The sequence below is a fragment of the Mixophyes fleayi genome, chromosome 5, assembly GCF_038048845.1.
Source record: "Mixophyes fleayi isolate aMixFle1 chromosome 5, aMixFle1.hap1, whole genome shotgun sequence".
Classification (NCBI taxonomy): Eukaryota; Metazoa; Chordata; class Amphibia; order Anura; family Limnodynastidae; genus Mixophyes; species Mixophyes fleayi.
The window spans coordinates 265,344,660-265,361,735 of record NC_134406.1 but is presented as its reverse complement, the minus strand read 5'-3'; the positions used below and the strand labels follow the sequence as shown (position 1 = coordinate 265,361,735).

Genomic DNA, 17,076 nt, shown 5'->3' with positions numbered 1-17,076 from the left:
AATGCAGAAATTGAGATTTCTGTGGGTATGAGATACAGTATCAAGGTAGTAGCCATCATGCTGAGAGAAAGATTAAGGCACTATGAGAATGCGGATATACAATTGGGCTGTTGAAATAAAACAAACTGATGATGGGGATGTCAGAGAATAAGAAATTACACAGCCAAGCTGAGACATGTGCAATGAATTTCTGGTATTGTCCAAAGGGCAATAGATCAAAACAACACACATTGAGAATGGGTATATAAATAGATGCTGATATAAGTAGGTCAGTGGTCTAATAACACAAGTAGAGGCTGAGATAGTCCGGTTAGTGGTATAATTATATGCACACAGATGCTCTGTGTGTCATGTTAGTGTTATAACACAAGTAGGCAGGGAATCCCCGTGTTTGCGTGGGTTTCCGCCGGGTGCTCCAGTTTCCTCCCACACTCCAAAAACATACTGGTAGGTTAATTGGCTGCTAACAAATGGACCTTAGTCTGAGTGTGTGTGTGTGTGTGTGTGTGTGTGTGTGTGTGTGTGTGTGTGTGTGTGTGTGTATGTGTGTGTGTGTGTGTGTGTGTGTGTTAGGGAGTTTAGACTGTAAGCCCCAATGGGGCAGGGACTGATGTGAGTGAGTTCTCTGTACAGCGCTGCGGAATTAGTAGCGCTATATAAATAAATGGTGATGATGATGATGATGATGATGATAATCAGGCTAGATTTAAATTAACACGAACAGGGGCTGAGATACTCAGTTTTAATTTTATTCATATTTAGTGGTATAACTTATGAAATTACAATATCCAAGTATACACATCCCTTCCTAAATCCTTTTGAACGCCTAACCTATTATATCTTGCATGCTAATATATGTGTTTGACCTCACAATTCAACAAAAACAGTTTATTTTTATTTATTTTACCTATAACTGCTACTATGACATTAAAAAGATATTACTCACAGATTAATATATAATTAGGTGCCCTTAAATGGTTTTCATATTTTTTTTCTTATAACTTTTGTTTAAATATGCTTCCATTTAGTGCATCATATAATTAAATGTTAATTTAAAAGGTGCAGTTATTAGCATTTATAAACAGCAGTTGGGAATGACACTTGTGCGCACTAGGTGCAAGTTCTGTAGCTAGAGATTAGTAGAATTGCATGCATTGCTTGTTACACTATTTGCATTTAATACTTAGCAACAATCAATATTTGAATTAGTGAAAAATCAATAAAAATTGTTGCAATTGACACAAGATCGAGAACAGATACAGACAAAAGAACATGTACTTTTTTTGTGTGTAATTTTCAATAAGAAATCCATCTCAGCTCTTCCCTTATCCCCCTGTGCTGGTCTGTGGGGGGCGTGTCAGGCTAGTATTAGAGGTGGACAAGCTCACAGTCCTGTACTCTGTGCTCACTACAATGTTGCTGGAGTGTGGATACGTTCACATAAACTGACCTCAAGCACTAATGGTATCCTCACCGCTTTGATTGTTGCTATTCTTCAGCTTTTTGCAACACTGGAAGGAAAAGGGACCAAACTGGATTGTTTCTAGTTTTTACACTACAGGGAGCTAATTCTGCATTATCCCTCTGTGGCTGTGTATTGCAATGCTGCTAAACTCTCTGCAGGCACATTCTGTCGTCTGGAGTCTGTGGATTATTCTGCAAACTGGGAGCTGTCAGCAAGGTAACCAAAAACAATTATACTACTGATAGCATAGGAATGTGACTGTTAATACGTTTCATCAATTTAAATCTGTCAAATTTTTGGGGAGAGAAAACAAGACAAAAAAACAATTTCAGATTTATAGCACAGTAATAAGTCAGTTACATGTCAATTATATAATCAGTGTATCAGTTTAATGTGAATAGTGAATGGTTGGAATTTAACATTTTTTTTTGTGCTCTGATATGATCGTCAGTTTTATGTTGTGTGCAAACATATTGTCTTTTGCATTCATTAATGTGATGATCCCAGATTTGACATCTCAGGGATCCCTATGAAGTAGCATACAAGACATATATGTCTTGTATATTTCTGTATATGACATGTGGAATTCTCCATAGAGATCAGTGGTTTCTATTCAAATTATGTTGATGGTGCATTCTGCATGAGGCTGAAAGTAAATAAGGCTGAACAGACCACAAAACATTAAAACAATTGTTTCATTAAAACAATCTATGGGTTTGATTCATCAAGGGATGTAAACAGCGATTTTGTGCGTTTTATCAGCAAAATCACCCAGGACCCGACCACAGCAGGCAGTCACGTTTAGTTTAAGGACACTTACTACAGGCTACGATTCCAGGGAGGGGACTGGGTGAGGAAGGGGTGTTTGCCCATAGTGTACGTGAAGGGCGTGCCAATCGCGAGCGCACACAACAGCCTCCAATCCAAGATCTGGGCATCTCTCAGGTACTTGTTTTTCAGCCGTATCTCTTGCTCCAGCTACAGGTCAGGTGTACGTGCCGATTACTAGTGATGACGGCTGTGTATGCAGCTAGAACATGTGTTTCCAATCAGTAGCAACTGTAAACAAATATTTTATGTACAGTAGACATTAATAACAAACTAATAAATGTATTTCATAGCGAAAAAAATAAAAAACACTTTTTTAAAAAATGTTTTATTGTTACTTCTATGTTATTAGTGGGCAACACGGTGGCTCAGTGGTTAGCACTTCTGCCTCACAGCACTGGGGTCATGAGTTCAATTCATGATCATGGCCTTATATGTGAGGATTTTGTATGTTCTCCCTGTGTGTGCGTGGGTTTCCTCCGGGTGCTCCGGGTTCCTCCCACACTTCAAAAACATACTAGTAGGTTAATTGGCTGCTATCAAATTGACCCTCATCTCTCTCTCTCTGTCTGTGTGTGTATGTGTGTGTAGGGCAGCACAGTGGCCTAGTGGTTAGCACGTCTGCCTCACAGCACTGGGGTCATGAGTTCAATTCCCGACCATGGCATTATCTGTGTGGAGTTTGTATGTTCTCTCTGTGCTTGCGTGGGTTTCCTCCGGGTGCTCCAGTTTCCTCCCACACTCCAAAAAACATACTGGTAGGTTAATTGGCTGCAATCAAAAATTGACCCTAGTCTCTCCCTGTCTGTCTGTGTGTGAGTGTGTGTCTATAGTAGGGAATTTAGACTGTAAGCCCCAATGGGGCAGGGATTGATGTGAATGAGTTCTCTGTACAGCGCTGCGGAATTAGTGGCGCTATATAAATAAATGATGATGATGATGTGTTAGGAAATTTAGATTGTAAGCTCCAATGGGGCAGGGACTGATGTGAGTGAGTTCTCTGTACAGCGCTGCGGAATCAGTGGCGCTATATAAATAAATGGTGATGATGATATTAACAGGAAACATTAATTGAGTTTCGGGGTTTTTCTGAGCCTTCTTTTGAGATTTTATATTCCATATATATATTGGACGTATCCAGCAGTGTCCGTTATAGTAGAACACAACAAACCTACAACCGTATTCATCGCCACACATTCCTTGTTGATTTCGGACGTACCTATACCTGATTTAATTAATGAATCAGATCCAGTAGGTTCATAGCCTTAGATTGTTGTCTTACAATAATTAGATATAGTTTTATATAATCTAGAAACTCCCAAAATAAAAAAAGGTTTGCTGAGAGTCCCCTCCCTATATTAGTTCGTTTGTTATCCTTTCTAGACAAATGCAGAGCATTGTTTTGTTCCAACTATCCTTACACATATTAATATACCCTGCAGAGTATCTCAGCTGTACATCCCAGCAGGAGTCCAGGAAACTTTTTTGACACATTAATTATTAAAATTACTACTTTCACCACTGATTTGTGAAATAAAGTAATTGACCATGAATAATAAACAAAGCCGGTTTTATAGTGAATTTGTTCCATTTTATTGGATGTGTTTAATGAAATACAGCGCTAGCTAAAGAGGCTACTGACTGTGTAAGTGAATGTAGATAGAAGATGTGAGCAGACTTGTTGCCGGCTGGAGTGCATGTTTATTGTACCAGGAGTGAGTTACAAAGACTGTCTACAATTCATAGTAATGCCACACATGGCTTGTTATCAGCCATTTATCTCTCTCTTTCTGTAAAGTGTTCCTGGGTGCTTTAAATTGCTTTATAACCTTCAGTATCTGTGGACAGATGTTTTTGGTTTTGTAAATAAACCTCTTCAGATCAGTCTGTTATAGTACAGATGTCATTGAAAACATCTCTTTAGAATCACCACGTTCCCTTCTGGGTAATAATAAATAATAATTGTTATATAAATATCATTCAGTTATAACGGGCTGCAGTTACTTTGTAATATTGTTCCTACAGTGTTGTATTTGGCTGTCTGTCACATTAGAAAAAATGGTTTCATCACTGCAATAAGTGATATATTGTAGCTGTTTTACCTAATGTTTCCCATATTATAATAAGATATTATATATAAAATAAAGTAAATAGCGTAATGATTAGTAATGATTAGTACACTGTTTTATGTGTATTTCAAATGACAACATTCTGTTCATTGTAAATATGCTTTACACGTAATATGTTTACTTTTTGTTTAAGTATTGTGACCTATAATTTACTTTATACATAGCTGATTTTCTGTATACTTATATTTATCGACAAGCTGCATATTATTAAATAATTCAGTCCCTAGTGCAGTGGTTCCCAAACTGTGTGCCGTGGCTCTCTGGGGTGCCACGGCCAGGGCCAGTGGTAAGCAAGGTGGGGGACTACTTGGCAGTTATTTTGACTTAGGGGTGCCTTGAAAAAATTATGGAGACCTTAAGGGTGCCTTGAACTGAGAAAGTTTGGGATCCACTGCTCTAGTGGCTTATATGTGTCCTGATTTTTCCATAAAGCCAGTTTTTTTGCACAGAAAAATGTTTCAATTCTAGAATGCTTATTAAGAGTTCAAATAACAGATGCAATGACATTAAAGGATTAGTGAAAATAACTTTATATATCTATGTTACTTTCTTTATCAAGCAAAAGGAAAGCTCCATGTTACATCGGAATCCTTGGTTTCTGTTCCAATAAAAATGGGAATTTCAACTTGCTGGTCATGTACAAAACTGTACATATGCAATTGTAGCCATGATATGCTAGTAAAATATGTAATATTTGGACAAATGAACTTTGTTTAATATAGAGATGTATATGATGGCACAATCATGCTATTTTGACAGGAGCTTCACGTCACTACTCTGTGCTGTTGGGGGACCCTGCTCCTTCTACTCTGTAACTCGCAGTCTGTGTCTTCCTGCTGTCTCGATTCCCCTCCTCACATCATGTCACTGCCCCTGTCACATACACACTAACACATCACTCATCTCCTGATATACTCTGTGCTGCTGGAGGAACCTGCTCCTTCCACTATATAACTCTCAGCCCTGTCCTCACTAATGTTTTTTTAAAACAATCGATAACTACTAAGCAGATATGGAGACACATTTCCACTCTTCCCTCCATATTTCCTTTCTCTCTGTTGCTTTGCTTTGCTTGGCTGTCTGCTGGGATCGGCAGGGAGTAGTCAGGGGGAGATAGGGTGCACACATATGGTAATGGTTTTATCATTATAATATGACATGTGCAACACTCCTTATCCTGTTCTCTACACCATAACCAACCACAGAAGTGCTGGTGATCAGCTCTGTTCCATTTTTCTGCAGAGCTGCATTGTATGTAAATAACATAAGGCATCATCTTGTCCAAAAACTGAACTCACTGGCTTTATTTGCTTTAGTACATACTTTTATTACGTACACCTTTCTAGCAGAGCCGTAGGTTAAAATTTTAGCGCCTGGAGCAAGAAACAAAACTGCCTCCCCTAGCCTTCAATTTGAACCAAATGGACCTAAAATATTCATAAACTGCGCCCCTCTTCAGCGTTGCGCTCAGGGCGGTCGTCCCTATCACACAGCCCTAGTTACCACCTGCTTTCTAGCACTGGGTAGGGCCCCCTTTAGCCTCAGAAGAGTCTGCATTCTCAGTTGCGTGGATTCTACAAGGTGCTGGTAACATTCTTTAGATACTCTGGTCCATGCTGACATGATAACATCACGCAGTTGCTGCAGATTTGCTGGTTGCACATTCATGCTGTCACTCTCCCGTTCCACCACATCCCAAAGGTGCTATATGGGGCTGAGATCGGGTGACTGAGGAGGCCATTGGAGGACACTGACCTCATCGTCTTCATCATCATCATCATCATCATCATATCATCATGCTTGTGGAACCATATTGAGGTGATGTGTGCTTTGTGACATGGTGCATTATCCTGCTGGAAGTAGCCATCAGACGATGGCCTTTACCATTGACACAATGCAGGATGGATCCATTGATCATGTTGTTTATGCCAAATTCTGACCCCTACCTACAGCAGAACTTGAAATTCACCAGACCACTATAGCCTGTCCTGTTATTAGCTGACAGGAGTGGTCCTCGGTGTGGTCTTCTGCTGATTTAGTCTATCCAGTTCAACGTTCAACATGTTGTGCGTTCAGAGATGCTCTTCCTCATACCAATATTGTAACACATCGTTATGGAGTTACTGTCATGTCAGCTTGAACCAGTCTGGACATTCTCCTCTGACCTCTCTCATTAACAAGGCATTTTCACCCACAGAACTAACGCTCAGTTGATGTTTTCTGTTTCGAGCACCATTCTCTGTAAACTGAGACTTTTGGGTATGAAAATCGTTTCTGAGATACTCAAACCACCCGGTCCAGGCACCGACAATCTTTCCACGATCAAAGTCACTGAGATCACATCTGCTCCTTATTATGGTGTTTACAACTTAATAACAACTGAACCTCTTGACCGTGTCTGCCTGCATTTAGGCATTGAGTAACTGCCACATGATTGCCTTATAGAGTATATTTGCATTACCTAGCAGGTACAGGTATACGTTATAAAGTGGGCACTGAGTGTAGAACCATTTTTTTTTTGTTTGAACCAGTAATTAAAGATCAGTGACTCTATATGCTAAAAGGCAGAACTGGAAGCAAACCACAGGACACTCATTCATTTTTGTCATTAATCTACAAAACCAGCACTTTCCACTCCATAAGATGCACTGGGATTGATATCAGCTTTAATATGAGCTTGCAAAGCTCTTACAATCAACAGACAAACACTTTAAAAGAAGCCAATCAGAGCCATTTGGATTGCAGTTTGAAAATCAATGTGTAAGGTCATGTTGCTTCTAACATTTTAATGTATGTATCAAAACCAATACTACCGTTAAATTCTATCATGTAGCATACTAAGGTTAGTCAGCTACATGACTCTATTGTTTGTGAAGTTGCTGCAAAGATAATGACAATATTTTGGTTCATGCATTTGCAAAATCCCTGTTTATACAAGTTGTATGGTATTCTATTATCCATTGACATGTAAGCTTCACATAAGATTGATGTCAGAGAAGTACTAAATTGACATTTGTTTCCTAAAATTCCTGACAGGACATTGAGCAGATGACTCTATGAACTCCAAGTAGGGATATTCAGCACATTAACATTAAAGAATCTAAACTCAAAGCTGCCTGGGGGTTCAGATAAGGCTTAGTAGACATGTGGTTAGGGGCAGCTCTTGTTCTGTAAAATGTACATCTCAGGCCTTCTCTTCTTTCAATTGCAAGAACCACAAAACTGTGACAATACATCTGAAATTGAAAAAATATGTGGATTTATTTGGAGAAAATTCCTACAAATTTCAAATTTACTATAACAGGACTAGTATGTATGGCTATAGGAAGGTAAATCTCCTATTGTCTCCACCAGGAGAAAAAAAATTAAAAACAAAATAACCACTTCTCATTCTATCACAACCCCCCACCCCCACCCCAAATTGATAAGTCCTAACCACTGTTGCTGCAAGAAATGTATAGTGTTTAGTGATAAGTTCTGCATTGGTGTGACTAGGTTATTGAGAATGGTTGTACGCCCCTTAGATTGTACGCTCCCTTGAGCAGGGCCATCTCTCCTGTTTCCTTCACTTCTAACTCTGCTCTCCAGCTACCTTTCCCCCCACCCCTCTGGGGGTCTCCCCGTCATCCGTGCCCTTCCTCTTGGGCTCCAGCGCTTGCTGGTCTTCCCTCCCCCTCTCTCTAGCTGTGCTTTGAGCTTACTGAGTTACTGTGCTTATTGTTTACTGTACCGTGCTGTCCCACCTTGTACTGTACTTGTTTGTCCCTGTACGGCGCTACGGACACTTAGTGGCGCCCTATAAATAAAAATTAATAATAATAATAATGGTTTAGGGTGCTCAATGTTGTCAATTTAGTTCCGGAGGCTAGGGACATTCTGAAGAATTTTCCGACCACCGTCTTATCTACAACGATTTTACGGACGACCATAGGTCCGATTGCTCCAGCTATTCATGCGTACGCACTTACACGATTCACCTTCAGATCTGTGCTCTTCATCTGGTCCTCTAGTCCTTCAGAGAATGACAGCACAATAGTCACTCATTTATTCCTGTCACACTGGTTCAAACCGCCTTGTTATAGCTATCCACATGTCCTTACGAATATCGTTAGCTTCTGTGACCCTGAAACAAAATGTTCAGTCTCCGAACGAACAAACAAACTATTCCATCTACAGCGCTCTACATTTAGTCACCGGGAACTTGCCCGCATCGGCTGAAAAGACCACGGAGTATATTTACTAAACTGTGGTTTTGAAAAAGTGGAGATGTTGCCTATAGCAACCAATCAGATTCTAGCTGTCATTTATTTAGTACATTCTACAAAATGACAGCTAGAATCTGATTGGTTGCTATAGACATCTCCACTTTTTCAAACCCGCAGTTTAGTAAATATACCCCCATGACTCTGTAAACTCTATGGACATCGTGAGTGCATACACTCTGAATGATTGGAAGGTGATTGGAACGAGATTGTTAAACAGTACGACTAAGTGAATGAAACGACAATCGGCACTTTAGAACGATTGTCCTTCATCGTGTGATTATACACACTAACGCGATATGTGGACGAGCGGTTCGTTTGTCGGGTGATTGACCTCCAGTGTATACCCAGTTTTATTTAGTTTCCCTGCCAAACAGAGCTTGCAATCTAGTTTTTTGGTGCATCGATGACCAGGTGGTCAGTGTGATAAACCCAAGGTCTCCAGCAAAGCTTTGTGTTAGTCCCCTTAACCACTGGGTAACTTCTGCTGCATGTCTCCTGAATTACCAACCCTTGTAAATACTATATACTGACAATGATATAAAATTGACTGACAGTTTATTAAAAGGTTATATCATTGTATCTTGAAGAGTGAATTAAGTAATATCTGGGAGATCAGTAGGTTCGGTGAAGGCAATAAAGGTTTATAAGCTTTTAATGTCTCTAATTAATTTGTCTAGTGCCCCTACTTGCGGTGTAAACATTTTTGTGATCTCTATTTTGCTCTTGTTGGTGGATGTACATTTTACTAACAGTAAATTTACTGACGATTGGTAGCCCTGTATCTCTCACAGTTGCCTTAGATAAACTCATTGCTTGTATTATGCTCAAATACGTATTGAAAAGTCTTAGAAACTAAGTGAAGATATTTGACAAAATGCTGTAATTATGGGAATAATATTTAGTGCAGATCAGACATCATCTCTATAACCCTTGATGGACATTACAGAGAGAATTTCAGACCATATATGCTGGCTCATAATTGTGAACACCAGCTTGCAGGCAACTGCTAAACCAAGGACTGTAAATCATGCTTGCCAACTTTTCCTCGTTGGCTTCAGGGAGATCCCGGGGGGAGGTCGGTGTGTGGGCGCGGGGCTTGACGATTCCCATCATTTTGGCCCAACCCCCTAAACGTTTGTCCCGATTTTGCCCAATTACAACAGGGGGCGGGGCTAAGATGACACAATATTTGCGTGATTAAGCCCCACCCCCACAATTGTGGGGACGAGAACCGGGAGGTTGCTCTGCTCTCCCGGGAGCCCGGCAGGTCTCCTGGACATTCTGGGAGAGTAGGCAACTATGCGTTAAAGAAAAGCAGCTAATGAATCTCTAGAGACTGAAGTGTGTTTTACATTTCTGTCTCCATTACTGAAGTCATGTTATCTTACCTGTCAGTCTTTGATTAAATCTTGGTCTCCATGAAAATGGCCACCTCCATAGGCATCAATACATGGACATAGGACACAATTTCTGAACTGTGTCATCGTGCCACAGATGGTGAAGCCAACCACGTCTTGTACTGGCTCAGCATCAGGGAGAATGCCAGACTCTTCAGGGAGTGCGGGAGATCACCCCTATTTCAGGGAGTCTCCCTGACATTCAGGGAGAGTTGGCAAGTATGCTGTAAATGCCAAGCAACTTAATTAACAAATATACAGGGCCTTTAGCATATACAAGCAGGGTCACCCGCCGTTATACGGGTCCAATTTGTAATGTGTAGCAGTTTCTATATATTAGCAAATAATTTGGTAAATAGACCAAAAATGCTATTTAGAAATTATACAAAAGCACAGTTTAGACAAATAAAATACAATTTTAAGTAAACACAATTTTAGTTCTGTAACATTATATTTAATACTGATTTGATTTTAGTGATCTGAGTGCTTTATATAGTTTTAATCTTGATTTAAGAATCTTCTAGAAATGTAGATAGTTTGGCTGAAGATAATGGTTGACTCTAGAAAAGTGTTATGTATTCTATACGTTTCTGAGATGAAATTGAAAATCATAGTACTGAATTTTATATCTGGAAAAATGATAGAATTTAATAGAACCTACTTAGGTTTTTTTTCCAAGTTAATAGATTATGGGGTGTATTTACTAAACTGCGGGTTTGAAAAGGTGGAGATGTTGCCTATAGCAACCAGTCGGATTCTAGTTATCAATTATTTAGTACATTCTACAAAATGACAGCTAGAATCTGATTGGTTGCTATAGGTAACATCTCCACTTTTTCAAACCCGCAGTTTAGTAAATATACCCCTATGACTTATATGGTTCTGTGCACAAATGGCATCAAATTTAAATATGATTTAGCTTAATTTTGCATCAATCATAATGTAGATTATTCTAAAAATTATCCTTCTTTGTGACATAATTAAGGGACTGAATTTTCTGGACAACACTCTGAAAGTACCCAAGTAACATTTTAGCAAATTATGGTTAAATATTTTTATTATTAAAAGAGATGTAAGCTTCAGGCCGTAGTAGGATACTTATCACTATTAGCTGGGAAATTTAGCCAAAAAGGGTGTCATAATATTGGCTGTGACATCAGATTAGTAGCTCACATCCGTCGCTGGGGCGCCCTCTTCAAACAGGTACCCCGCTCTGCTACAAAGTCCCCTCCTGCAATTTGTGATGAATATTGTTATAACAGTTAGGGACTTCCATGCCATTTAGGTAAACATATACTTATATTTTGATAACGCTGTTAATGTAACAATATAAAAATGTCTTTACTATCTTTTTTCAAGGTCACCTTCTTCTAACCAGAATTATAGGGAGAGCTATGTGTTGTTCTGTTATTACGAGGACGTCAGATGACAGTATCAAGATGCTAGCAGTGATGGGCAGAGGGTAAACATACATTGACAGCAAATGATACAGGTCAAAAGTCACAGAGAGGTCATAGAGAGCAGCTGTCATTTGTACAGAGATAAAAGCACAGTAAGCACAAAATAGGAAAGATTAAATGCACGCACCGGGGGGCGGGGGGGGGGGGAGTGTAGAGTGTGATCCAGCTGCCCAAAAACCACCCGCTTTTGGCCCAGAACTTGGCTTTATACCATAAGTGAAATTTAAATAAAGCTTGTTTAATATATAAAATTTTATTCAAAAGAAAAAAAATAAATATATATATATATATATATATATATATATATATATATATATATATCAAACGGACACTTTATTACAGGAGGATTTTGGAAAACCCACTTTTACCGTTGACCCTGGATTTAATCAGATACTGACTATTGCAATTATAATAATAGTCTTCTTACAACAGAAGGTATTCACATGCTTCCTACTGTAAAATAACATTGCCTCTAAATTATTCCTTATGTAACTCTTGGTGTAGATGTAGAAATTGCTTTGTATAAGTCCCTTTTGACTAACTCAGTGTCCTGAACATAGGTATAATTAGCTGAAATAAAGCCAGATATGTACAGCTATAGGATCTCATTTAGAGTTGGGCTCTCATCATTTCATATCTAGATTTATACATGTATTAGGCTTGTGCCCCCTTATGCCTGGAGAGGAGTGTGGTCATACAGTCATAGGAGGACTACAGACGACCGGTGGCAGCGCACCGACAACACTGACTCCTGCACAATCTACATCACTTACTGCAGTCAGCACTTCTGCTAAAAGTCATGTCAATCAGACCTCACTTGTGTGCAGCCTGTTTAAGGCCCTCTCTCCTGCCAAGTTTTGCACAAGCAAAGTTTAGATTGGTGTATTTTTGTTGGCCCTTCAAAATTCTTGTTTTGTTTGCATGTTTATCGACTTCATCCATCGCTATTCTACCTTCTACAACCCGTTGGCTTCAGCTTCGCATCTCATGTTGATATCTTCTCCAACCCGTTGGCTTCAGCTTCACATCTCATGTTAATACTTTCTCCAACCCGTTGGCTTCAGCTTCACATCTCATGTTGATACTTTCTCCTACCTGTTGGCTTCAGCTTCGCATCTCATGTTGATACCTTCTCCAACCCATGAGTTTCAGCTTTGTTCCTCTCAATTCTGCCATTTCCAAGCATTGGCTTCAGCTTTGTCCCTCCCAACCATCCTATAAGGACTAGGTAGCTTAACCAGATGTGTTGTACTGAGCTATCCCAACCAATTTTTCCTCTCCTGGGAGCAGCCAGCGATGTGACACATAAGTTGAGTACAGTAAGGCCATGTTCACGTACGTGGAGCACACTTCCTGGAAATACTACATAATTAGATATGGAGTTATCCCTAGGTATGCCACTTATGGATGTATCATTTTTTGGGTACTGGAGGCCTGGTGTAAAGAATAAGATACACAAAAATGGTGTTGACACCTGTAGTACTATCTAGCCACTTCTTATTGGCTGTTTGCACATTCTCCACTCCAGCTGATAGTACTTATGTCATTAGCATCACATCTAGATTAGGACTAGTGACTGACAATTTTTACCGGATTACCTATTTATCTACATAAACTACATTAGACTACAGCAGGAGAGACACATAAATGCTGCCATTTTGGAGTTGGATGTATCTTGAGATACCTGTGACTTAACATACACACTTACAGTTTTTTGAGAATCTTTATATATTCATTTGGAGAGCAAATGCATCAAATGATAATGGAAGCCCATAATATCCAACCTAAATAAAGTAGTTTTAGCTTTATTAGGCTTCATTAATGAAGCATGGGCCCCTGGGCGGTGAAAACATTGTCATGACCATTTGCACTTTCTAAGTACTTGAAGTTTACACCAGCCCAAAGCTGGCGACCTATGGGTCTTGTCCTATACTTTTAATGGGGCACATTTTGGTGGGGGTCAGTGTAACCACATGATTCCCATCCTCATGGCCCAGCCCTCCACTGTGCAACATGGCAACGCACCATTGATGAAACAATTATCTGAAAATCGTATCGTCAAGCCCCACCGTCTTACCCACTTTATGTGGATGAGTGGACAATTCCAGGAGGGTTCCTGCCCATCCAGGAAATTCCCTTAAATTCAGACTTTCCGGGAGAGAAGGCGAGTATGATCCATTGTCTCATAAGTAAGCAGATTGCAGAAGTTGTTAACTCGTTTTTCATTTTGTTTGTTTTTTTTCTGGGGAGAAATAGTTTGTTAGTGACTGTTTGTTAGTATTATACATCTGTGTACTGTCTGTAGCTCTGTGTATCTTTACAGGTTTTCTGTTTACTGTCTTGTTTTTTACTGGCTGGATATCTTTTTTTTAATGTGAAGTTACATTCCATTTAGATGTGATGGTGAATCAGATTTTCAGCTAATAAAATGCCACCAGTTTGATCAAGGACTGGCAATGATTTGGATTGTTGAATACAGATGGAGCAGAATGTATTGCGGAAAATTACCTGAACTATCCTAGGCCAATCACAAATAATCTAGTCAGAGATATGTCACAGGATTTTACACCATGTACCAGTTGGCAGTAGTGCATCATTTACTGTTATAAACTCCAGTCCACTACCTGCACCCACTATTAGCATAGATCTAGTGCAGTGAAGTCCAAACAGAGCTACATTCATTTTTATTATTGAACTAAGAGCAATATGCTCAATTCTGATTTAAAAAAAGAGTATATCTAAGGCATCAAGGATGCATTGATGCCTCAAATAAATTTGTGATACTGTGTTAATAAATTGTACCATTGCATTTAAGACAAGATTGGGACGGTTAACCCAAAGATACAATTTGTTCAGTGATAGGAAAATACGATTGTTTAAGGTAAGTAGTAAGCTTAGCTCAGAGCACCGAAACACCCCCCCGCCCTCTTCCATTCATCCTACCCTCAACCCATTAATATATGCCTCCAGTTTAAAAGTGCTTGTTGCCTGGTTCTTGTCAACGTTGGGTGCGTTGCCTATCTATGCCACCACCAACACCACGACCACAGAGTAACTCATGACCTGACCATACTTCTGCTGTCCCTGATGGTTCCACAGTATGGAGAGGTCAACAGCACTCATTTACTAACCCATACCTCCCAACTGTCCTAATTCAGACTGGACAGTCCCAATAATATACCATCTCGACAGTCGGGACTGTTGACCTTGGTGACCTGACAATTGTGCTCATCCAAAAGCAGGGATAATTATTGACAGTGCTAGGTATGCCCTTGGAGACACGGCATGCCCAAAGATGGCCATACCCCCAGTGTAAAGTACTCACTTTATTTGGAGCTGAACCGAATTACAACAACCGTTGGGAGGTATACTAACATTGCATCCAAACCACAGCCACTAATCAGACCCTTGCTTTCATTCTCCAACTTGCACTACATCGCCCCCTAGCTGCTGATTGGTCGTCATGGATCAGTGAAGATGTTGCACCCAAATGCAACGTCAGTTAAATGTACATTGTAAAGTTAGCACATCAGTACATCTCGTACATAAATTTTAAATCAATTAGTTGCTAACCACACTGAGATCCTCTCTGTAATGCTACATGCAGGTCTTGTTAACTGTATCCACTTTGGTCACACAATATTAAAACCAGATGAAGTCTAGCGTTATAAATTGGTTACGGACCCCAGTCCAGATGTCTCACACATGTGTTTTGCTTTACGTTTTATTCGTATCAAAGAGGTTTAAAAAAGTAACACACATGCTTTCACGCCCTGTATTGTGAAGTGTATGATACCTGCAGTGAGTGACGTTTGATATTATGATATATATAATGAGCTGATGCTCAGGGTCTTCATAGAGCTGTACTGCTATCTTCCTCATTAGAAACATTTGTTTCCTTCAAAATACCTGTGATAACTACAGAGTACCTGTGTAGGCTTTAAAAATAGAACTACATTAAAGGTGAATGCCTATTTTAATGGGATTATCCACTTTCAATCATCAAATCAGCCCCATGTGGAGGTTCCTCCATCTGTACCTTAAATTATACTTCATAGATCTGCAAAATGTCCATTTGAGGCTTGTGCACATATGCGTTATTTAAGTACTTCTCAGCCACTCATACAGACAGATGCAGAAGCTTGTGAAGTTCATTGATCTTTATGGGGAGAAACTTTTGCAGTGTCGTGCTCCCTTAGTAAGGCAGGTTACGGAGCAGGAACAAGGGGAAGTAGTGTTTTACTAATCACCGTCCCACGTCCACCATCAGTTGTGGTAAACGTGCACTGCATAGGCATCGTTCCATAGAGATCAATGTTCTCTTTGGGATCTTCTATCTCTCTTCTGTTCACTGGCCATAAATGGAACAGAAGAGTGTGGACTTAAATAGCACACAAGCATTTACTGTGATTAGGAAGGGGGACTGGTCAAGTGTGGAAATGTTGCATCCAAAGGGATGAAACAGTAATGCACAGCATATCATTGGACAAATGAGAAGGTTGTTATTTAAGGTAAGGCTGGTGAGGCTTCATCTCAGTGCTATATAGTAAGTACAAAGTCGAAGGGTCAACAGTGGAAATTCCTTCTTAAATCAAATCACATGCCTTTATGACATATCTAAAGCTAGCAACACATATTATATGATGGTTTCTCGTATGTGGGTTAGAATCTATTGCATTTGACTTCTATTTGGATTTTATCAGGCAAGCCAAAATATCTTGTCAGTCAATAACCACATTTGAGTCTGTGTGACCTCAGTTGCCCATTAATAGTTAATAGCTCAGTTGCCCATTAATAGTTAGTAGCTCAGTTGCCCATTAATAGTTAGTAGCTCAGTTGCCCATTGATAGTTAATAGCTCAGTTGCCCATTAATAATTGCCCATTCGATCAGACCACTGAAGGATGACTTTGGGCAATCTGGAGCTTTTTATTTATGCCCAAAATTGGCCACAAATCTGAAGAATGTTGCCGAACAACAACGTCAGTGCTGATGGGTACCATTAACCTTACTGATCTTCCAGATACTCTTATTGATCTCCATGGTAACAAAACTTGGAGACATCGCGCTTCTTGTCAGATCATTCAATAAACTGTTACAATGTTATTTTATCTTCTTCTCTATGGTTGTTTTGATCATTGTAAGTGTAATCCTCTATAACATTGTATAATGTGTCTCTGCAGCTCCGGAGTGCTTGTCCACCGGACACAAGTTCCTGCAGAATCCTTACAGAAGTCTGGACTTTGACTCCAGCAGGCTCCAGCAATCTGCTATTCATGACCTGATATGTGATCATTCTCTGTCCGCCGGATGGTACCGATTTATGATCTTTGATAAACCGGCCGAGATGCCAACCAAGTGTGTGGAGGTATTGGTCCTACTAATCTTGATGAATGTTCTGCCTATTCTATGTAAATACAGTCTTGCAAGCCAGAGCCAAGTAGCACAATATTATACACCCTACACTCCTGATTTGCATTGAACAGTCCCAGTTTCCCGTGGGAATATGATACAAAGCCTAATAACTTAGAGG

General features: G+C 39.7%; 1 protein-coding gene across 1 annotated transcript in view; it reads left to right on the top strand.

Annotated features, from left to right (window-relative positions):
* The first annotated feature begins 1,379 nt into the window (after nt 1-1,379).
* VWDE (von Willebrand factor D and EGF domains) overlaps nt 1,380-17,076 on the top strand; it is an 80,340-nt gene continuing 64,643 nt past the window's right edge. Inside the window, exons 1-2 of the mRNA XM_075214044.1 lie at nt 1,380-1,681; nt 16,727-16,911. Of these exons, the coding sequence (XP_075070145.1) occupies nt 1,603-1,681; nt 16,727-16,911 (264 nt within the window). The 5' untranslated portion in view covers nt 1,380-1,602. The remainder of the gene's footprint in view (nt 1,682-16,726; nt 16,912-17,076) is intronic.